The sequence below is a fragment of the Taudactylus pleione genome, unplaced genomic scaffold, assembly GCF_031769625.1.
Source record: "Taudactylus pleione unplaced genomic scaffold, aTauple2 ptg000061l, whole genome shotgun sequence".
Taxonomy (NCBI): Eukaryota; Metazoa; Chordata; class Amphibia; order Anura; family Myobatrachidae; genus Taudactylus; species Taudactylus pleione.
This window is the reverse complement of record NW_028284463.1, coordinates 14,223,293-14,247,465: the sequence shown is the minus strand read 5'-3', so window position 1 is coordinate 14,247,465 and position 24,173 is coordinate 14,223,293. Positions and strand designations below refer to the sequence as shown.

General features: G+C 43.2%; 1 protein-coding gene across 1 annotated transcript; it reads left to right on the top strand.

Annotated features, from left to right (window-relative positions):
- Window positions 1-319: 319 nt before the first annotated feature.
- On the top strand, window positions 320-14,799 carry NPW (neuropeptide W). Its single transcript, XM_088464929.1, has 2 exons — window positions 320-1,772; window positions 14,469-14,799. Exons 1-2 carry the CDS (start codon window positions 570-572, stop codon window positions 14,604-14,606), a joined length of 1,341 nt encoding a protein of 446 aa, XP_088321055.1. The 5' UTR covers window positions 320-569; the 3' UTR covers window positions 14,607-14,799.
- Window positions 14,800-24,173: the final 9,374 nt, after the last annotated feature.

Genomic DNA, 24,173 nt, shown 5'->3' with positions numbered 1-24,173 from the left:
TGCATGTACTCACCTCTGCTATACACAGTATGACTGGTGCATGTACTCACCTCTGCTATACACAGTATGACTGGTGCATGACTGCTGCTATTACTGATATACACTATAGTAATGGATGATGGTGCTTTCCCTCTGTGTGACATAGGCTTTGTGCTCTGCCCACAATACACACAGGGTGATGATGACTCTTCCCAGTAACCATGCGATGACTCCAGTCCCCTTTCCCCACCCCTCCGAGGGACCCTTATATAGAGGGGAGCAGGGGGGATACGTTACACACACAGATCTGCCATAGGCACAGAGGAGGGGGCTACTGAAATTCCTAACTTCTCTCTGTAATATTCTGCTTGCACCAGTCCTCTTTATTATTCTGCAATACTCTGCAGGCACATCTCTGCAATATACTGCAATACTCTGCAGGCACCTCTCCTCTGCAATACTCTGCAGACATCACCTGTCCTCTGCACACACGCACTCCTCAGTAAATACTGTTCCTTACCATTCATCACCCCTCCGGACACCACTAGGAGGTCATCCCTCTCTGGGGAGCACTGGTGCAGATCAGCTGGATGATGATCCCTCTTAGGAGCTGCATTTTAGGCTTCTTACTTTTGTTTGCCGCCCAGCCAGGGTCCTCCTGGTACAAGCACTCTGCCAGCCCCAGGTATCACACTGTGGGCAGAGCATCTGGACTCCTCATCGGAGTCCGGCGCTCCCCCTACTTGTGGAAGAGAGACAGCTTTCCGCTCAGCCACCAGGGGGCAGGGGAGTGGACAGGGGAAAAATACGGACCGTGGGAAGGTGCAGGATCGGAGCACCAGCTGTATCCTGATCCAGGAGAGAACCGAAGCTTAGTGGAGAAGTTACAGTCTGAGATCATGGAGAGAGGTCAGGAGGAGAAGAGAGGTCCTAAAGTCAAGGGGGCAATTCATGATGAAAAGAGCAGAAGCCTAGGCGGATGGAGGAACTATAAGGAACTAGGGGAAGAGAGAAGCCTGGGAGGACAAAGTTGGGTGTCCAAGTACCCAGGATATGAGGAAAGAAATCTGGGAGAACAAAGAAGGGTGGCAAAGTACCAAAGAGATGAGGAGGGAACACTGGGAGAACAAAGTTGGGTGACCAAGCACCCAAGAGGTGAGGAAAGAACCCTTGGAGAACAAAGTTGGGTGACCAAGCACCCAGGAGATGAGGAGAGAACCCCGGGAGCACAAAGTTGGGTGACCAAGTACCCAGGAGATGAGGAGAGAACCCTGGGAGAACAAAGTTGGGTGACCAAGTACCCAGGAGATGAGGAAAGATCCTTGGGAGAACAAAGTTGGCTGACGAAGCACCCAGGAGATGAGGTGAGAACCATGGGAGAAAGTTTGGTGACTAAGTACCCAGGAGATGAGGAGAGAACACTGGGATTACAAAGTTGGATGACCAAGCACCAAGGAGGTGACGAGAGGAACCGGGGACGTCAGAGTTGGGTGACCCAGATCCCAGGAGATGAAGACAGTAGCATGGTAGATAACTTGTTCCTTGATAAGAAGCCGGGAGAAGATAAGAGGACATTTGAAGGTAGTTGGGTGACTAAGCAGCCCTCAGACGTACCCAGAGCCGTGGAATCCTGGACCCCGGAGAGAGAGATGAGGACAGCCCAGGAGCAGTCTGGCCAGAGGAGAAGACCTAGTAGAGGTGACATCCTGTCTATGCTGCTGAAGATGACCCCGCAGCTGCAGGCAGAGAGCAGGTCACTCCCATGGACAACACAGACCAGGGCAGACAACCAGGTAATAATACGTTTCCAATACTTATATATTTATGTACTGACAGATTTATAAACAGTTACTGACCTACAATGTATTCCCTGTGCTGGATTTAATAGTAACAGAGTGGAAGTACATAGATGAACGAGTGAAATGATACAATTCTAGCGGAGAAAGGACAAGAATGCAGTTTTTGCAACAAAAATCTCAGGAATGGTTAAAAAGAAATGCAAGTTGCTAAGTATGACAGGCTGTGCCCTGTATTCATCCATACATGACATAGGCAGAGGCAGGTGATCTGGGTGACGTTACACAGGTAAATGAGCAATGTGCTGCACACCAATCACTGCAGCCATACAGACAGTTACACATTGCTAGGAAAATGGGAGAAGCACATTTTATTTACTTATTTATTTATTTATATGTATATTCCATTATCAGGTAGGTGCCAGGTGTTAAAGGTTTTTCTCAGTAAAGTTCATTATTTTATATATAATTATGAACATGTCTACTGCCAGAGTTCTTCTTCTTCACATACAGTTTACTGTATAGATTGCAATTGTTACTGTTCTCCTCATTTGAGATTATAAATTGACATGTACTAAAAGTACATATTTATTATTCAAACAATTGTTACCATATACACCAAACAAGTTGTGATGGGGAATCATAGTCCAGTGATTTCAATTTATTGGGGGCGATATAGTGTTAAAAAAATGTGGGCTGATATTTTGGTTGGTAAATGTGTTCATAAATCTGCAGTTACATAGGGAGGATAGTAATGGAGGAGATTATTCTTACATCATACTGTGTCTATATCTCTGGGGAAGGGGATGATGGATTTGCAAACAATGGGCCTGATTGAGCAGTGATTGCAACTGCGATTCCTTGCACTATAGGACGATGGTTGCGTTCTGTGCATGCGTATGCATTGCAGTATGATGCGTAAAGACTCCACTGCAATTGGGATTGCGATCACAGTGACTACGCAGACCAATCGCAGAGTGATTGACAGGAAGTACCATTTGGGGGGTGAAGGGTGGCTGGCGACACCCAGAGCGTTTGAACGCCGTTACAGGGACGTGCATAAATTAGCCATTTCGATGCCATACGCAGCTTGGGCTTTCGCTGTGTGTGATGAAGTTATCAATTTCTGGTCAGGCCTTGTGCAGGTGTGCGTGAGGCTGCGATGGTACTCGATGTTACCGATGGTTTCGCAGTCTTGCTAAGTATTATGGATGTGTGCAAGGTAAAGGGGACGTCCTTATGTTAGGCTACTTATGGCATTGCAATTGCAATCATTACCATATCAGATCTGTACTGAAACAAGCCCAGTGGTGGAGCAATGTGTCAATCCCTAGTGGGAGGATTGGGCATGTCCTGGACTTTCCTTGCATGGTACAGTGAGGAAGTGCAGTAATGATAGTACAATGAGGAAGTGCAGTAATGATAACAGTATAATGAGGAAGTGCAGTAATGATAGTGGTACAGTGAGGAAGTGCAGTAATGATAGTACAATGAGGAAGTGCAGTAATAGTAGTACAGTGAGGAAGTGCAGTAATGAGAGTACAGTGAGGAAGTGCAGTAATGAGAGTACAGTGAGGAAGTGCAGTAATGACAGTACAGTGAGGAAGTGTAGTAATGACAGTACAATGAGGAATTGCAGTAATAGTAGTACAATGAGGAAGTGCAGTAATGATAGTAGTACAGTGAGGAAGTGCAGTAATTATAATAGTACAGTGAGGAAATGCAGTAATGATAGTACAATGAGGAAGTGCAATAATGATAGTAGTACAGTGAGGAAGTGCAGGAATGATTGTAGTACAGTGAGGAAGTGCAGTAATGACAGTAGAATGAGGAAGTGGCAGTAATGATAGTAGTACAGCAAGGAAGTACAGTAATGACAGTACAATGAGGAAGTGCAGTAATCATAGAAGTACAATGAGGAAGTGCAGTAATGATTGTAGTACAGTGAGGAAGTGCAGTAATGATAGTAGTACAGTGAGGAAGTGCAGTAATGATTGTAGAACAGTGAGGAAGTGCAGTAATGATAGTACAATTAGTAAGTGCAGTAATGATAGTAGTACAGTGAGGAAATGCAGTAATGATAGTAGTACAATGAGGAAGTGCAGTAATGATAGTAGTACACTGAGGAAGTGCAGTAATGATTGTAGTACAGTGAGGAAGTGCAGTAATAATTGTACAGTGAGGAAGTGCAGTAATGATAGTACAATGAGGAAGTGCAGTAATGATAGTGGTACAGTGAGGAAGTGCAGTAATAATAGTACAGTGAGGAAGTGCAGTAATGATAGTACAATGAGGAAGTGCAGTAATAATAGTGGTACAGTGAGGAAGTGCAGTAATAATAGTACAGTGAGGAAGTGCAGTAATAATAGTACAGTGAGGAAGTGCACTAATGATAGTACAATGAGGAAGTGCAGTAATGATAGTACAATGAGGAAGTGCAGTAATGGTAGTAGTACAGTGAGGAAGTGCAGTAATGATAGTAGTACAGTGAGGAGGTGCAGTAATGATAGTAGTACAGTGAGGAAGTACAGTAATGATAGTACAATGAGGAAGTGCAGTAATGATAGTAGTACAGTGAGGAAGTGCAGTAATGATAGTACACAGAGGAAGTGCAGTAATGATAGTAGTACAGTGAGGAAGTGCAGTAATGATAGTACAATGAGTAAGTGCAGTAATGATAGTACAATGTTAAAGTCCAGTAATGATTGTAGTACAGTGAGGAAGTGCAGTAATGACAGTAGAATGAGGAAGTGGCAGTAATGATAGTAGTACAGCAAAGAAGTGCAGTAATGACAGTACAATGAGGAAGTGCAGTAATCATAGAAGTACAGTGAGGAAGTGCAGTAATGATTGTAGTACAGTGAGGAAGTGCAGTAATGATAGTAGTACAGTGAGGAAGTGCAGTAATGATTGTAGTACAGTGAGGAAGTGCAGTAATGATAGTACATTTAGTAAGTGCAGTAATGATAGTAGTACAGTGAGGAAATGCAGTAATGATAGTAGTACAATGAGGAAGTGCAGTAATGATAGTGGTACAGTGAGGAAGTGCAGTAATAATAGTACAGTGAGGATGTGCAGTAACAATAGTACAGTGAGGAAGTGCAGTAATGATAGTACAATGAGGAAGTGCAGTAATGATAGTACAATGAGGAAGTGCAGTAATGGTAGTAGTACAGTGAGGAAGTGCAGTAATGATAGTAGTACAGTAAGGAAGTGCAGTAATGATAGTAGTACAGTGAGGAGGTGCAGTAATGATAGTAGTACAGTGAGGAAGTACAGTAATGATAGTACAATGAGGAAGTGCAGTAATGATAGTAGTACAGTGAGGAAGTGCAGTAATGATAGTACACAGAGGAAGTGCAGTAATGATAGTACAATGAGGAAGTGCAGTAATGGTAGTAGTACAGTGAGGAAGTGCAGTAATGATAGTAGTACAGTAAGGAAGTGCAGTAATGATAGTAGTACAGTGAGGAGGTGCAGTAATGATAGTAGTACAGTGAGGAAGTACAGTAATGATAGTACAATGAGGAAGTGCAGTAATGATAGTAGTACAGTGAGGAAGTGCAGTAATGATAGTACACAGAGGAAGTGCAGTAATGATAGTAGTACAGTGAGGAAGTGCAGTAATGATAGTAAAATGAGGAAGTGCAGTAATGATAGTAGTACAGCGAGGAAGTGCAGTAATGATAGTACAATGAGGAAGTGCAGTAATGATAGTAAAATGAGGAAGTGCAGTAATGGTAGTAGTACAATGAGGAAGTGCAGTAATGATAGTACAATGAGGAAGTGCAGTAATGATAGTAAAATGAGGAAGTGCAGTAATGGTAGTAGTACAATGAGGAAGTGCAGTAATTATAATAGTACAGTGAGGAAATACAGTAATGATAGTACAATGAGGAAGTGCAGTAATGATAGTAGTACAGTGAGGAAGTACAGGAATGATTGTAGTACAGTGAGGAAGTGCAGTAATGACAGCAGAATGAGGAAGTGGCAGTAATGATAGTAGTACAGCAAGGAAGTGCAGTAATGATAGTACAATGAGGAAGTGCAGTAATCATAGAAGTACAGTGGGGAAGTGCAGAAATGATAGTAGTACAGTGAGGAAGTGCAGTAATGATTGTAGTACAGTGAGGAAGTGCAGTAATGATAGTAGTACAGTGAGGAAGTGCAGTAATGATTGTAGTACAGTGAGGAAGTGCAGCAATGATAGTACAATTAGTAAGTGCAGTAATGATAGTAGTACAGTGAGGAAATGCAGTAATGATAGTAGTACAGTGAGGAAGTGCAGTAATGATAGTAGTACAGTGAGGAAGTGCAGTAATGATAGTAGTACAATGAGGAAGTGCAGTAATGATAGTAGTACAGTGAGGAAGTGCAGTAATGATAGTAGTACATTGAGGAAGTGCAGAAATGATAGAACAATGAGGAAGTGCAGTAATGATAGTAGTACAGTGAGGAAGTGCAGTAATGATAGTACAATGAGGAAGTGCAGTAATGATAGTGGTAAAGTGAGGAAGTGCAGTAATAATAGTACAGTGAGGAAGTGCAGTAATGATAGTAGTACAGTGAGGAAGTGCAGTAATGATAGTACAATGAGGAAGTGCAGTAATGATAGTACAATGAGGAAGTGCAGTAATGGTAGTAGTACAGTGAGGAAGTGCAGTAAAGATAGTAGTACAGTGAGGAAGTGCAGTAATGATAGTAGTACAGTGAGGAGGTGCAGTAATGATAGTAGTACAGTGAGGAAGTACAGTAATGATAGTACAATGAGGAAGTGCAGTAATGATAGTAGTACAGTGAGGAAGTGCAGTAATGATAGTACACTGAGGAAGTGCAGTAATGATAGTAGTACAGTGAGGAAGTGCAGTAATGATAGTAGAATGAGGAAGTGCAGTAATGGTAGTAGTACAATGAGGAAGTGCAGTAATGATAGTAGTACAGTGAGGAAGTGCAGTAATGATAGTAGTACAGTGAGGAGGTGCAGTAATGATAGTACAATGAGGAAGTGCAGTAATGATAGTAGTACAGTGAGGAAGTGCAGTAATGATAGTACACTGAGGAAGTGCAGTAATGATAGTAGTACAGTGAAGAAGTGCAGTAATTATAGTACAATGAGGAAGTGCAGTAATGGTAGTAGTACAATGAGGAAGTGCAGTAATGATAGTAGTACAGTGAGGAAGTGCAGTAATGATAGTACAATGAGGAAGTGCAGTAATGGTAGTAAAATGTGGAAGTGCAGTAATGGTAGTAGTACAGTGAGGAAGTGCAGTAATGATAGTAGTACAATGAGGAAGTGCAGTAATGATAGTACAATGAGGAAGTGCAGTAATGATAGTACACTGAAGGAGTGCAGTAATGATAGTACAATGAGGAAGTGCAGTAATTCCAGTACAATTAGTAAGTGCAGTAATGATAGTACAATGAGGGAGTGCAGTAATGATAGTAGTACAGTGAGGAAGTGCAGTAATGACAGTAGTATAATGAGGAAGTGCAGTAATGATAGTAGTACAGTGAGGAAGTGCAGTCATGATAGTACAATGAGGAAGTGCAGTAATGATAATACAATGAGGAAGTGCAGTAATGATAGTAGTACAGTGAGGAAGTGCAGTAATGATTGTAGTACAGTGAGTAAGTGCAGTAATGATAGTACAATGAGTAAGTGCAGTAATGATAGTACAATGTTAAAGTCCAGTAATGATTGTAGTACAGTGAGGAAGTGCAGTAATGACAGTAGAATGAGGAAGTGGCAGTAATGATAGTAGTACAGCGAGGAAGTGTAGTAATGATAGTAGTACAGTGAGGAAGTGCAGCAATGATAGTAGTACAGTGAGGAAGTGCAGTAATGATTGTAGTACAGTGAGGAAGTGCAGTAATGATAGTACAATTAGTAAATGCAGTAATGATAGTAGTACAGTGAGGAAGTGTAGTCATGATAGTAGTACAATGAGGAAGTGCAGTCATGATAGTACAATGAGGAAGTGCAGTAATTATAATACAATGCAGAAGTGCAGTAATGATAGTAGTACAGTGAGGAAGTGCAGTAATGATTGTAGTACAGTGAGGAAGTGCAGTAATGATAGTACAATTAGTAAGTGCAGTAATGATAGTACAATGAGGAAGTGCAGTAATGATTGTTGTACACTGAGGAAGTGCAGTAATGACAGTAGAATGAGTAAGTGGCAGTAATGATAGTAGTACAGCGAGGAAGTGCAGAAATGATAGTACTACAGTGAGGAAGTGCTGTAATGACTGTAGTACAGTGAGGAAGTGCAGTAATGATAGTACAATTAGTAAGTGCAGTAATGATAGTAGTACAGTATGGAAGTGTAGTAATGATAGTAGTACAGTGAGGAAGTGCAGAAATGATAGTACTACAGTGAGGAAGTGCAGTAATGACTGTAGTACAGTGAGGAAGTGCAGTAATGATAGTACAATGAGGAAGTGCAGTAATTGTAGTAGTACAGTGAGGCAGTGCAGTAATGATAGTAGTACAATGAGGAAGTGAAGTAATGATAGTACACTGAGGAAGTGCAGTAATGATAGTAGTACAGTGAGGAAGTGCAGTAATGATAGTAGTACAGTGAGGAAGTGCAGTAATGATTGTAGTACAGTGAGGAAGTACAGTAATTATAGTACAATTAGTAAGTTCAGTAATGATAGTACAATGAGGGAGTGCAGTAATGATAGTAGTACAGTGAGGAAGTGCAGTAATGATTGTAGTACAGTGAGTAAGTGCAGTAATGATAGTACAATGAGTAAGTGCAGTAATGATAGTACAATGTTAAAGTCCAGTAATGATTGTAGTACAGTGAGGAAGTGCAGTAATAACAGTAGAATGAGGAAGTGGCAGTAATGATAGTAGTACAGCGAGGAAGTGTAGTAATGATAGTAGTACAGTGAGGAAGTGCAGCAATGATAGTAGTACAGTGAGGAAGTGCAGTAATGATTGTAGTACAGTGAGGAAGTGCAGTAATGATAGTACAATTAGTAAATGCAGTAATGATAGTAGTACAGTGAGGAAGTGTAGTCATGATAGTAGTACAATGAGGAAGTGCAGTCATGATAGTACAATGAGGAAGTGCAGTAATTATAATACAATGCAGAAGTGCAGTAATGATAGTAGTACAGTGAGGAAGTGCAGTAATGATTGTAGTACAGTGAGGAAGTGCAGTAATGATAGTACAATTAGTAAGTGCAGTAATGATAGTACAATGAGGAAGTGCAGTAATGATTGTTGTACACTGAGGAAGTGCAGTAATGACAGTAGAATGAGTAAGTGGCAGTAATGATAGTAGTACAGCGAGGAAGTGCAGAAATGATAGTACTACAGTGAGGAAGTGCTGTAATGACTGTAGTACAGTGAGGAAGTGCAGTAATGATAGTACAATTAGTAAGTGCAGTAATGATAGTAGTACAGTATGGAAGTGTAGTAATGATAGTAGTACAGTGAGGAAGTGCAGAAATGATAGTACTACAGTGAGGAAGTGCAGTAATGACTGTAGTACAGTGAGGAAGTGCAGTAATGATAGTACAATGAGGAAGTGCAGTAATTGTAGTAGTACAGTGAGGCAGTGCAGTAATGATAGTAGTACAATGAGGAAGTGAAGTAATGATAGTACACTGAGGAAGTGCAGTAATGATAGTAGTACAGTGAGGAAGTGCAGTAATGATAGTAGTACAGTGAGGAAGTGCAGTAATGATTGTAGTACAGTGAGGAAGTACAGTAATTATAGTACAATTAGTAAGTTCAGTAATGATAGTACAATGAGGGAGTGCAGTAATGATAGTAGTACAGTGACGAAGTGCAGTAATGATAGTACAATGAGGAAGTGCAGTAATGATAGTAGTACAGTGAGGAAGTGCAGTAATGAAAGTGGTATAGTGAGGAAGTGCAGTAATGATAGTAGTACAGTGAGGAAGTGCAGTCATGGTAGTACAATGAGGAAGTGCAGTAATTATAATACAATGAGGAAGTGCAGTAATGATAGTAGTACAGTGAGGAAGTGCAGTAATGATTGTAGTACAGTGAGTAAGTGCAGTAATGATAGTACAATGAGGAAGTGCAGTAATGATTGTAGTACAGTGAGGAACTGCAGTAATGATAGTAGAATGAGGAAGTGGCAGTAATGATAGTAGTACAGCGAGGAAGTGTAGTAATGATAGTAGTACAGTGAGGAAGTGCAGCAATGATAGTAGTACAGTGAGGAAGTGCAGTAATGATTGTAGTACAGTGAGGAAGTGCAGTAATGATAGCACAATTAGTAAGTGCAGTAATGATAGTAGTACAGTGAGGAAGTGTAGTCATGATAGTAGTACAATGAGGAAGTGCAGTCATGATAGTACAATGAGGAAGTGCAGTAATTATAATACAATGCAGAAGTGCAGTAATGATAGTAGTACAGTGAGGAACTGCAGTAATGATTGTAGTACAGTGAGGAAGTGCAGTAATGATAGTACAATTAGTAAGTGCAGTAATGATAGTACAATGAGGAAGTGCAGTAATGATTGTAGTACACTGAGGAAGTGCAGTAATGACAGTAGAATGAGTAAGTGGCAGTAATGATAGTAGTACAGCGAGGAAGTGCAGAAATGATAGTACTACAGTGAGGAAGTGCTGTAATGTCTGTAGTACAGTGAGGAAGTGCAGTAATGATAGTACAATTAGTAAGTGCAGTAATGATAGTAGTACAGTGAGGAAGTGCAGTAATGATAGTACAATTAGCAAGTTCAGTAATGATAGTACAATGAGGAAGTGCAGTAATGATAGTACAATGAGGAAGTGCAGTAATGATAGCGGTATAGTGAGGAAATGCAGTAATGATAGCTGTACGATGAGGAAGTGCAGTAATGATAGTACAATGAGGAAGTGCAGTAATGATAGCGGTATAGTGAGGAAATGCAGTAATGATAGTAGTACGATGAGGAAGTGCAGTAATGATAGTACAATGAGGAAGTGCAGTAATGATAGCGGTATAGTGAGGATGTGCAATAATGATAGTAGTACAGTGAGGAAGTGCAGTAATGATAGTACAATGAGGAAGTGCAGTAATGATAGTAGTACAAGGAGTGAGTGCAGTAATGATAATGGTAGAGTGAACAAGAGAAGTTATGATAAGGGTGCAGTAATGAAGATCAGTACTGTTAGTGGCACAGTGAGGAACTGCAGTAATGATAACAGTACAATGAGGAAGAGCATTGATTATAGTGGCACATTGACAAAGAACACTAATGATATAATGGTACAGTAAGTAAGGGCAGTAATGATTGTTGTAGAGTGAGGGAGTGCAGTAATGATACTGGTACAGTGAGGAAGTGCAGTAATGATTGTGGAAAATGAGGAATTGCAGCAATGATAGTTGTAAAGTGGGGAAGAGCAGTAATTTTAATGGTAGAGTGAGCAAGTGCAGAAATTATAGTGGCACAGTAAGGAAGAGAAGTAATGATCATACTGGGACAGTGAGGAAGTACAGTAATGATAGTTGTATAGTGAGGAAGTGCAGTAGTGATAATGGTACAGTGAGGAAGAGAAGTAATGACAGTGGAACAGTGAGGAAGTGCAGCAATGATTGTGGAACAGTGAGGAAGAGCAGTAATGATAATGGTACAAGGAGCAAGAGTAGGTATGATAGTAGCACAGTAAGGAAGAGAAGTAATTATAGTGCTACAGTGGGGAAGTGTAGTAATGATAGTTGTAAAGTGAGAAAGTGCAGTAATGATACTGGTTCAGTGAGGAAGTGCAGCAATGGTAGTGGAAAAGTGAGGAAGTGCATTAATGATAGTTGTACAGTGAGGGAAATCCCGGTAGATGAGTTTGATTCAGATTCGGCATCATCATGTATATTCCACATTTTGTGCTTCTTTATTCATTTCATTTTCTTAAGTGAATGTTGCATCGCTATTAGCAGACTGCTCAGTAATATAAGATGCACCTGGGAATTCTATTAATTCATAGCCTCTCACATACTGGACACACTGAGACTATATGACAGATTTACTCACTAATCACTGAGGAACTGTCTCCCAGCGGATGTGATGACTATGAGACGGGAAGTAGTCGGCGATCCCGGCGTGCGGGATGCGGATGGTCTGAATATTGGCTCCGAAATCCTGACAGGTCGGGATCCCGGCACCAGTATCCCAACCACCTGCATCCCGAAGGTAAGTATTGGGGTGTTAGGGGGAACTTAGGGTTAGGTAGCGAGGTTAGGGTTAGGCACCGGGGAGGGAGGGTTAGAATTAGGGTGCGGGGAGAGGGAGGTTAGGTTTAGGCATTATGGGGGAGGTTAGGTTTAGGCACAGGGGAGGAGGTGTTAGGTTTAGGGTGCGTGGAGGTTAGGCTTAGACACTAGGGGGGAGGTTAGGTTTAGGCACAGGGGAGGGAGGGTAAGGGTAGGGGTTAGGGTAGGGGTTAGGAAAACACTTACGTGTGTTTCCTATGGGTGTCGATATTCTGACCAAAAGCCGGGATTTCATACCCAACCCCTATAAGTCACACAGACTCTCATTGGCTGCTGCACGGAGGGAGCCGGTTAGAGCTCAATCATGAGCTCCGTCTTCCGGCTCCCTCCTCAGAGCGGGACAGCAGAGCAGAGTGGACGGCGGCGGGAGCGGGGATTCAGGTAAGTTTTTTTTTTCTTTTATGTGTGTGTGTAAGGGGGCATTACTGGGGGGCATACTACTACTGGGGGCCTGCTAAGGGGGGGCACTACTACTACTGGGGTCTTCCTAATGGGGGCACTACTACTACTGGGGGCCTGCTAAGGGGGGTATACCACTACTGGGGGCCTGCTAGTGGGGGGCATGTTAATGGGGGCACTACTACTACTGGGGCACTGCTACTGGGTGGTCATATTACTTGGGGCCTGCTAATGGGGGCACCACTACTATTGGTGGCCTGCTAATGGGGGCACTACTACTGTGGGCCTGCTAATGGGGGGACTGCTAGTGGGGGGCATACCACTACTGGGGGCATGTTAATGGGGGCACTACTACTGGGGGCATGTTAATGGGGGCACTACTACTGGGGCACTGCTACTGGGGGGCATACTACTTGGGGCCTGCTAATGGGGGCACTACTACTGGGGGCCTGCTAATGGGGGCACTACTACTGGGGGCCTGCTAATGGGGGCACTGCTACTGGGGGGCATACTACTACTGGGGGCACTGCATAGGGGGCCCTACTACTAAGGGGACTGCATAGGGCTGCATAGGACTGACTGTGGGCATTGTGTAAGGGACACCACTGCTGGGGGCATTGTATAAGTGGCACTACTACTGTGGGCATTGTATAAGGGGCATTACTACTGTGGGCTTTGTGTATAAGGGTCACTACTGTGGGCATTGTGTAAAAGGGGCACTACTGTGGGCATTGTGTAAAAGGGTCACTACTGTGGGCATTGTGTAAAAGGGGCACTACTATGTGTCGTAACATAAATAAGAGACACTACTTTATGGTGTAATGTGAATCAGGGGCACTATGTGCGGTGTAATGTGAATAAGATTGTGCACTGTGACTCCTTGGGCCGTAGCCCACTATGTAACAAGCACTGTGATTCTGCTGGCCATACCCCACTGGGTGGGTGCACTACTTTTCATTTCTGCCACTGCTGTGTGGCAATGTTTCATAGATGTGCTTTATACTGTGGTGTCTGTGCCGCTGCTTTGTCGCTTGGTAACCAGTCAGCTCACTGCAACCTTTGGCCAATAATGGTGAAAACAATACTATAAGCTGTGAGGTGGTCTAAATTGACTATAAATGACTGGAAATGAATGTTATTGAGGTTAATGATACTCTAGGAAGAAAAAAAGGACCAATTTATGTGATTTTAGCTTTTTTTGTCAATTTTTGTAAAAAAAATCCAAATCCAAATCCGGACGACGAATTAGAACCAAATCCAAATCCGGCAAAAATGGTCCGGCGCACATCCCTAGTAGCCATAGGGATCATTGTGCCTTATAACCAATGCAGGGAATGATACTAATGATCCCATTTGAATGTATATATATGTTTTTTTTATATAACAGCTTCATAATGGGTATAAGGTGCAATCATGGAGATTGCTAGACTCTTCAGGGAATCCTGGAGATTGCTACTATTTCAGGGAGTCTCCCTGACAATCAGGGAGAGTTGGTAAGCATGCATTACATGTAGGCTTGGCAAAAGCCAGTATTGTTTACACAACCTAAAGTGTACCTTGTAGTTTATCCTGCATCTATAAATGAACACTTTGCTTTAGGCTACTATGGAGTATATTTACTAAAGTGTGGGTTTTTAGAAGTGGAGATGTTGCCCATAGCGACCATTCAGATAATTTCTCTAGCACCTTCTAGAAGAGAATAGCTAGCACAGGCCTGGCCAACCTGTGGCTCTCCAGCTGTTGAAAAACTACAAGTCCCAGCATGCCTTGCCACAGTTTTACTGTTAGGGAATGCTAAAACTGTTGCAGGGAATGATGGGACTTGTAGTTTCACAACAGCTGGAGAGCCACAGGTTGGCCAGGCCTGATCTAGAATCTGATTGGTTGCTATGGGAAACATCTCCACTTCTAAAAAATAGCAATTTAGTAAATATACCCCTAAAAGTCTGTCTCTATTGCATAATAATAATTTGCCTGTAGGGAAGAAATAACAAATAATGTTACTTCTGAAACCGTTTTGTTGCAGCTTAACCTGTCTGTCTGTCCTTTGTCTCAGGCGCTTTACCCCAAGTCCAAGGCTGCAGAATGGACCAGCTGCGACGACTTCACATTGGCTACCCAGAAGGCCCTGTGCCTAGCCAGCCTACGGTCCCTGTCTCACTCACAACCACAGCCCCAGGAAGCCGAAGCCTGAGGCAGAAGAATCCAATACTGCTGTATGAACTCAAGCCAAGTTGCATTGCGACGGATATGTAGCTTTTCACCAACCATCGCTAAGGCTGCCATATTGGGCACTCGTGGTCCTTATTGGTATAAATCACAATCCCTGGCACAGACCACATTTTGAATCTGTATAAATACATTTAAAGAATTGTGACTTTGCAGTTTGTTCAGTGAAATATTTAAAAAAAAATAAAAGTGTTTTGTGGTTTGATCAGCAGAATGCGCTAATTAAATCGGTAATACCTGTATGTGCTAATCTCTGGTGTCACTGTGCATTTACACAGGCAAAGCGAGAGATTAAAGGGACTCTAATCCTGATTTTTTTTTTCAGTTTATATTTGTTGAATGTAATAAATATTAAAGGACTAATTTATACAAATATTCTTCTTCTATGACTAGCTAGCTTTTGTGACAGTGCTTGCGGAGCTCACCATTTATTAGTACAGATGTCATTGTTTATCTTACCTTCCCCATTATCTTTCAAAGCTCCACCCTCTGTTTTACTGAGGTGTGATAATTCAATAGGTTGGGGGCGTGGCTTAGTACAGGGGGATCTAGGTGACATTAAAGTGGGTGGAATGTAATACCATTAAAGTAAATATTAAAGAGAACAGCTACAAGGGAATATGCTGTCGTTATATAAGTAACTGTTATTATTAAACATAGTAATTACATGGGCTTGGTGCAGCGTTGAATACGCTGATACGTTTGTTGGCATGCTGAGTTGTACGCAATCCATACACTTGGTTTGGTGCCCATCATCTTCACCATCATCAGTGTAGACTCGCACCAGCTTATATTTGGTGCATAAGATACACCGGGAAACATGTGTTTACGCTTTCACCCAACTCTGCGCAGTCCGCAGTCCTGTCAACACGCCGTTACAGAATATTGACTATTGCCCGTTACTGCCCAGTTAGGTCTCTTTGCTAGTGGGGATGCGAATGAAATGCGTACAACTCAGCAACTCAAGTCCGTACTTGTGTACACGTGGAGCATGCGCAGAGCCAAAGCACGCAAGATACCCTCCGCAAATAGGTGCTCGCTCAACTCAGCATCAGGTTCACTGTGTGCACAGGGATTACATAAAGTGATGTCTACATTCAGTGGTGAAGCTGCATGAACCAGTGTCAGCTCTGACCCAGGCGCCCGTAGCGCACACTAGGGTAATGGGCAATAGCCCGTAAATCAAAACATCTCAAAATGACACACCTACTGTTACTTTTGATAATTATCCCCCTTGATACAAGAATAACCCCCTGACACAGATGCCTCCTCCTAGCACACAGGCAATAGAGCACAACAGCCCCTCTCAGCAGCATAGACTCCCATTTCTTCCAGAAAAAAACACCCTTTGTGGAAGAGGCAGCACAATGATCCCTACTTTTGCTGTACAGAGTAATGGTGCATACACACGATCAGATTTTTCCTTCAGATATGAACGATAACGATTTAAAAATCGTTCAGTCGTTCATATCTGAAGGAAAATCGTTCATATCTGACATGCCTGAACGATGGACGATCAACGATGCGCGTTCCCGATGGTCAGATAACGATTTCTGACATCTGATGGGTTTGCAGTCAGACTTGGACGATTCCATTCATTTTAATGCAGTCAAAAATCGTTCAATCGTTCAAATCGTTCAAAACTTTGGTAAAATCGTTCAAATCGTTCAATCGTTCATCTGACAAATCTGACAAGTCTGACAAATCTGACCGTGTGTACGCTCCATAACTGATCCCCTGCTTCCCCCATCTCCAGTGTATTTTATGGACATAAGAACCTGGGAAAATCCAATAATTAGCAGTTGGGAGCCAGGTTTTGCAGGCAGCTTTCTGGAGAAACCACATCAGTCCACTTCCGCTGCCACGCTGGTGATGTCCATCCAGGAGATCTAGGCCCTCATTCAGAGGCGGTCGCAAGAAGCGATCGCTCTCTCTGAATGAGGGCAGCCACTTATTTTTTTTAGTGCGGCCTCCTGGTCGCTAGCTAAGCTGTGGGTATTGTATTTATTGTTGTCATCAGCAAAACAAGACGAAATTACATTGCACTTTTTAAAAAAAAAAACAGTGAATAGCAATCCATGGTAAAGGTTATCACAAACAATTTCACGAAAATAATAAAATTAAATTAACTAAAGAGATACATTCATAGCATTCAGCATGCGCACAGCAGATGGAAGAAAACTAACCCTCAAGCGACTCGTACGTGCCCGAAGTACTCTGAACCGTTTTAAAGATGGGAGCTTATCAAAAAATTCATGAAATGGATGGCTTGGATCCGATATGATACCTTTGGTTCTCTTTAGAACCCTAAGCCCATAAACATCATGAATAGTTGGCAACTGCACGCCAATGATTTTGCTGGCGGTCCTAACAACCCGTTCCAGTGCACTTCTTTCACTCGCTGTGCAGTTGCCATACCAGATAATGATACCAAACGTCAGAATGCTCTCAATTGAGCATCTGTAAAAGTTTAGCATAGTTACTTTGCTAACTCCCGAGGCCCTCAAACGTCTTAGGAAAAACAAACGCTGTTGCGCCTTTTTAATTAGGGACAGTGTATTTAAAGACCATGTCAAATCTGCCGCAACCTGGATACCCAGAAATTTAAAAGACTCGACTGTATCAACATCCTGGTTGTTAATAGACACTGGCAATTTCTGCTCTAAACATCTCCTACGAAAATCAATTACCAGTTCTTTTGTCTTGTCGCCATTTAGGAGCAAGTGATTATCACCACCCACATCTTAGCGACCGACCAGGTTGATGGTCGCGATGGTCAAGACCAACGGGGCTTGCGACGAGACCCTAAGATTGGGTCTCAGCAACCGCAAGCCCTAGGGAGCTTCCTGCTCTGATCGAGCAGGAAGCTCTCCACTGACATCACTGGTGATGTCAGTGCGGCCGCCCACAAAATGGCAGACGTTCGCTTGGGAACACCTCCGTTTGTGTAGCCACCCCCCCGCCCCGCCTACAAAACGGGGCGAGCTACTGATCAACATCGACAGCCGCCCCTTTCGTAGTGAGCTCCGGAGCAAGAAAAATTCTCTCTCGCACCGGGGCTTGCGCACGCGCAGTGCGGCCGCTGCACGTGCGCAGGGCCTTAACATCGACCCGGTTGCGAGCGCTCAGCGCTTGCGACCGGGTCTGAATGAGGTCCCTAGTGCTTGTGCTTAGGTCCATGTTTCAGAACCAGGAGCAACATTCTTAATCACGCTGCACACCCTGCCCCAATTCCCACTTCATGGCTTAAAGTCACGGGTGCAGGATGTGCAGTGCACACGGGCCCATGGGTACAGGAGGTTGGTGCACCGGCTTCCTATGTTCCTGGCGCAGCGCCATCTTGTCAGTGATGCATTCCGAAAGATGGCGCCGCACAGTAGCTGGCAAAGATCATTCAGAATTTATCACTGGTAAGATGACGCGGCGGGAGAACGCATAAGGCGCCAGAGCACTGCGCAAGAGGCAGATTTCAACAGGTATGGGGGGAGGGGGGAGTGGGGACCTGCTTCAAGGTGGCTGCACACGCCCCCGTCCCCCACACACACACAGTTTCTAATACGCCCCTGGTGCCATGGGTTGAAGATCCAGGACCAAATCAAATTATTTCTGGTCCATGTGATGGGCAGAGCCAGGCTGCTAATCCTAAAATACGTGACAAAGAAGCACAACCCCGTCCATCACCACATAACTGACCCTAAGGATGACAGATAATAGGCACAACTTACATCATTTAATAATTTTTGCTAAATTTCTCAGTAAGAAATTTTTGGCCTAGGGGTGCCGTAAAAATAAAGAAATGCTGATACTCTGAGGCGCCGTGATTCCAAAAAGTTTGGGAATCCCTGTTTTAATGCGAGAGAGGGTCAACCTTTTAATGAGGAATTACAATTAAAACATTTGCTTTACAAATGTTGCTGTATGTGTAATATGCTTTACCTGCCCAGCTCCTGCCCTACAAATACCTCAGTCTTGCTTGGTAAACCTATGTGTCATGGCTGAAATCTGAGCAAACTTTGGACCTGATTCAGACCTGCTCGCTAAGCTGCGGCCGCTTGCACTGACCGATAGTCGCCGTCTGCGCATGCGTTTAATTCGCAGTGCGCAAGCCAGTCTTAGCGATGGGGAATAGTGCGCTCGTAGTACACAGACTGGAGGCTACTTTGAGTGACAGATAGAGCCGTTTGAGGGTGGTAACAGGGGAAGGTGCTTGTGAATGGGGGAGTGTATGTGAGAACGGAGGCGTGTCTGAGTGTTCAAACGGAGTTTTGTGGGTGTGCATAATTAGCAAAGTAGCGTCATTGAACACGTCACTTGGTTGTTTTTTAGCCTGAACTGCTCGCAGTGCTTGCAGGAGGTTAGAGTCAACCACAAGCGCTGCGATCACTTCTGATGGTCTTCGATGTACCAATGATTTAAGACACTTCCTGGAGATGACGTGCGCTAGTGGGCGTGTAAAGTCTCGCTAATGGGCGTCTACATTGATAAAGTGATCGAACGCCAAGACATAGTGGGAGTGCTTATGCCTTGCCGAGCGAGCGGCTGCCTTGACGTCACTCTGCAAAATTTAAATACGCTGGGAGCGAGCGGCCGCAATTAGTGAACGGGTCTGAATGAGCTCCTTTGTGCAATTCCTTGATTTTGCACTGTGACTGCAGTTTGTCACTTGAAAGGGGACCTCCAGAGTTCTAGAGTGTCCTGGATTTCTACCTAGTGGTTATAAGTGGTACTGCATTTGTACTGTCTGATGAGTCTGCCTGTCTGTACTCCAGAAGCAGTTGTAACACTAATAATGGAATTCACAGCAGTCATTGAAGGTAAAACATACCTAGATATGAAAATAACAAATCCTTTCCATGACAATAACAAAACACTTTTTTTTCCATGTTTTATAAACAGATTGTCATTTTATATAATTATAAAACAATGGGCTGTACAATTAACATATAAACGCAAACTTGAAAATTATTATGGTGTAATTCCAGTTGTCATTATATCACGTGAGTCTCTTACGATGGGACATATAGTGATGGTCTTCTGAAGTGTGTTCTTTGGACAAGTGGAATTTATAATCCTGTATGAATTTTCCACCAATTATACTGCAAGAGAAAGATGGGGTCTCATTCCAAGTGCACAAGCTTTCAGTAAAATTGGATTTTGCAAATAATGGTGCATACACACGATCAGATTTTTCCTTCAGATATGAACGATAACGATTTAAAAATCGTTCAGTCGTTCATATCTGAAGGAAAATCGTTCATATCTGACATGCCTGAACGATGGACGATCAACGATGCGCGTTCCCGATGGTCAGATAACGATTTCTGACATCTGATGTGTTTGCAGTCAGACTTGGACGATTCCATTCATTTTAATGCAGTCAAAAATCGTTCAATCGTTCAAATCGTTCAATCGTTCAGTCGTTCATCTGACAAATCTGACAAGTCTGACAAATCTGACCGTGTGTATGCACCATAACACTTATCAAGCATCATACACAAGAAAAAACACAGAAAATCAGTAAAATAATAATCTTAAAAAAAAAATTATATAAGGAACAAAACACATATGCTGGCTAAAATTCAGAGTACTATATGGAGCATACTTGCTGAATTTTCATTTATCGCCTCTGGGAGAAGCCAGGAGAGAAGATGCAGATTAGCACTTTGGGGGCGGGGTCAGGCTCTTACAGTACATCATTATGTCCCGCCTCCATATTGTGGATCCGTGAGGACGGGGCAGGGCTAAAATAATGCAATTCTTAAAGAATCGCATCATATTAGCCAGGCCCCGTCCCTACGGACCCGAGATTCTTGGTATTTTCTCCCAATCCTGCCCACTTACTATAATAACTCCCAATCCTATATACAATAGGATATAATATAATATATATTCTAATATAATATTATAATATATTGTATAATATATATTATAATATAATATATAATAATAATATACTATAATTTCTCCCAGTTCTGCCCACTTACTACAATAACTTCACTAGGAAAGTGGCTGGGATGCGGGAAATCCCAAATAATCCGGGAAAACAAGTAAATGTGATACGACGCCTTTCTGTAAATCGCAACAGAATATAACGGGGCTATATAAGTAAATAATAATAATAATAATGATAGTGTGTGTATATATCTTCATGAAGAGTGTGCGGCATTGCACCAGATAACCATCTGAGACCTGCAACAGCGATGCTCAGATAAAGTGCAGTAAAGATAAATCGTTCTCACAGTAATTTTGCAGGTACCATTTTTTTTCTTCCTGCATAAGCTTCTCAGTTGCGCGCTGGCGTTTTTAGCTTGCCGATGAAAATCACTATGTGCTATTTTATATGACAGCTTCAGTAAACACTAAGCTGCCTTCTCCCTGTCCTCCCCGCTCCCTTCTGGAACCCTGGCCAATCAGGCAGGTGGCACAGGAGACAGCTGCACAGGGGAAAATAAAACAGCTGAAACATATGCCGGGTCCCATTGTCAATGCACGGTGCAGAGTGGTCTGCCTGATACTTACATATGTATACATAATGGGTGGACTGGATTTATGCATACACACATATGTGCCCTGCCGCCGTCACACGGATTGGGGAGCGCAGAGAGGAAGCAGGAAGATTTCCACTCTGTGCTCCCCCTCCGCCTGGCGGCACATTCCAGCAATGGGACATATCAGCAATGAGACATACCAGCAATGGCACATTCCAGCAATGGGATATATCAGCAATGGCACATATCAGCAATGGCACATTCCAGCAATGAGACATTCCAGCAATGGGACATACCAGCAATGGGACATATCAGCAATGGCACATTCCAGCAATGAGACATTCCAGCAATGGGACATACCAGCAATGGGACATATCAGCAATGGGACATATCAGCAATGAGACATTCCAGCAATGGGACATATCAGCAATGGGACATATCAGCAATGGGACATATCAGCAATGGGACATATCAGCAATGGCACATTCCAGCAATGGGACATATCAGCAATGGCACATTCCAGCAATGGGACACATCAGCAATGGGACACATCAGCAATGGGACATACCAGCAATGAGACATACCAGCAATGAGACATACCAGCAATGAGACATATCAGCAATGAGACATACCAGCAATGAGACATATCAGCAATGGGACATTTAAGCAATGGCACATTCCAGTAATGGGACATATCAGCAATGAGACATATCAGCAATGGGACATATCAGCAATGGGACATACCAGCAATGGGACATATCAGCAATGGCACATTCCAGCAATGGGACATATCAGCAATGGGACATATCAGCAATGAGACATACCAGCAATGGGACATATCAGCAATGGGACATATCAGCAATGAGACATACCAGCAATGAGACATACCAGCAATGGGACATACCAGCAATGGGACATATCAGCAATGAGACATACCAGCAATGGGACATTCCAGCAATGGGACATTCCAGCAATGGGACATACCAGCAATGGGACATATCAGCAATGAGACATACCAGCAATGAGACATATCAGCAATGGGACATACCAGCAATGGGACATATCAGCAATGGGACATATCAGCAATGAGACATTCCAGCAATGGGACATATCAGCAATGGGACATATCAGCAATGGGACATATCAGCAATGGGACATATCAGCAATGGCACATTCCAGCAATGGGACATATCAGCAATGGCACATTCCAGCAATGGGACACATCAGCAATGGGACACATCAGCAATGGGACATACCAGCAATGAGACATACCAGCAATGAGACATACCAGCAATGAGACATATCAGCAATGAGACATACCAGCAATGAGACATATCAGCAATGGGACATTTAAGCAATGGCACATTCCAGTAATGGGACATATCAGCAATGAGACATATCAGCAATGGGACATATCAGCAATGGGACATACCAGCAATGGGACATATCAGCAATGGCACATTCCAGCAATGGGACATATCAGCAATGGGACATATCAGCAATGAGACATACCAGCAATGGGACATATCAGCAATGGGACATATCAGCAATGAGACATACCAGCAATGAGACATACCAGCAATGGGACATACCAGCAATGGGACATATCAGCAATGAGACATACCAGCAATGGGACATTCCAGCAATGGGACATTCCAGCAATGGGACATACCAGCAATGGGACATATCAGCAATGAGACATACCAGCAATGAGACATATCAGCAATGGGACATATCAGCAATGGGACATACCAGCAATGAGACATATCAGCAATGGGACATACCAGCAATGGGACATACCAGCAATGGGACATATCAGCAATGAGACATACCAGCAATGGGACATTCCAGCAATGGGACATTCCAGCAATGGGACATACCAGCAATGGGACATATCAGCAATGAGACATACCAGCAATGAGACATATCAGCAATGGGACATATCAGCAATGGGACATACCAGCAATGAGACATATCAGCAATGGGACATACCAGCAATGGGACATACCAGCAATGAGACATATCAGCAATGAGACATATCAGCAATGGGACATATCAGCAATGGCACAATCCAGCAATGGGACATACAAGCAATGAGACATATCAGCAATGAGACATACCAGCAATGGGACATATCAGCAATGGGACATACTAGCAATGGCACATTCCAGCAATGGGACACAGCATATGTCGCATCACCCTAGACTGCCAATTACCCCCGGCCGACTCGCTATGCCCCTATTCCTGACGCACCTCTGACCTGTAAGGTGACCTGGTGCATGTGCAGATAGGACCTATATACTGTGATCCCGTGCATCCGCATACATTGACAAGCAGGCTTCAAGGGACTGCATCAGCTGCAGCTGGTAAGGACTGACACTACAGCAGGAATGGGCCTTCCCATGGGATGTGCTCTATGAGACTGCCGGTCTGGCTTTGATTAGAAGGTGATTTCCAATGGGAAGTCACGGTCACTGCTAGGCAGTCCTTGCAGGTGGTACATTTTACTGCAGGGGGGCTGCAGCCCCTAGGTAACATCCGCCACTGGTCCTAGCTGCATGGAGCGTTACAGATAAAGACAATTCTGTACATATTTTGTAATGCCTTAAGGCAAACAGTGACCCCTACTGGTGGTAGTAACTCTAGAACCACAGGGGCTTCAGGCATTAGGTTCTGGGTTTTTGGGGAAAAGAGGTTTATTGACCAAATAATTTTTCATGCCAGGAGCTCTATGTCTTTAAATGTCACCTTTTGAATTCCGCAATAAGGCGGTGATTATAATAGAATAACCTTCCTGAGTTAAAAAAAAAAAAATTGGAGAAAAAAAATAACCAAAAAAGTTCATATTATTATTACCTGCTTGGTATGTCAGCCTGAATCCTGGGCGTCCCACGCTTGAGTCACTGGTAAAGAAAATCTGCATCGATTTCCCGTTGGATGTTATTGGTGGTGGGAGGGCCTGCCCACAGAGTTTATAGTCCTGATAATACATTCTAAGATCTCTCCCGATGTAGATCTTCAGCTTGTCAAACAAACAGTCCTGA

Excerpts from the sequence above, each read along its gene's own strand:
- NPW (XM_088464929.1), top strand. The coding sequence starts at position 570 with ATGATGATCCCTCTTAGGAGCTGCATTTTAGGCTTCTTACTTTTGTTT. Across the intron at positions 1,773-14,468 it reads AGACCAGGGCAGACAACCAG|GCGCTTTACCCCAAGTCCAA; the intron begins GTAATAATACGT and ends CCTTTGTCTCAG.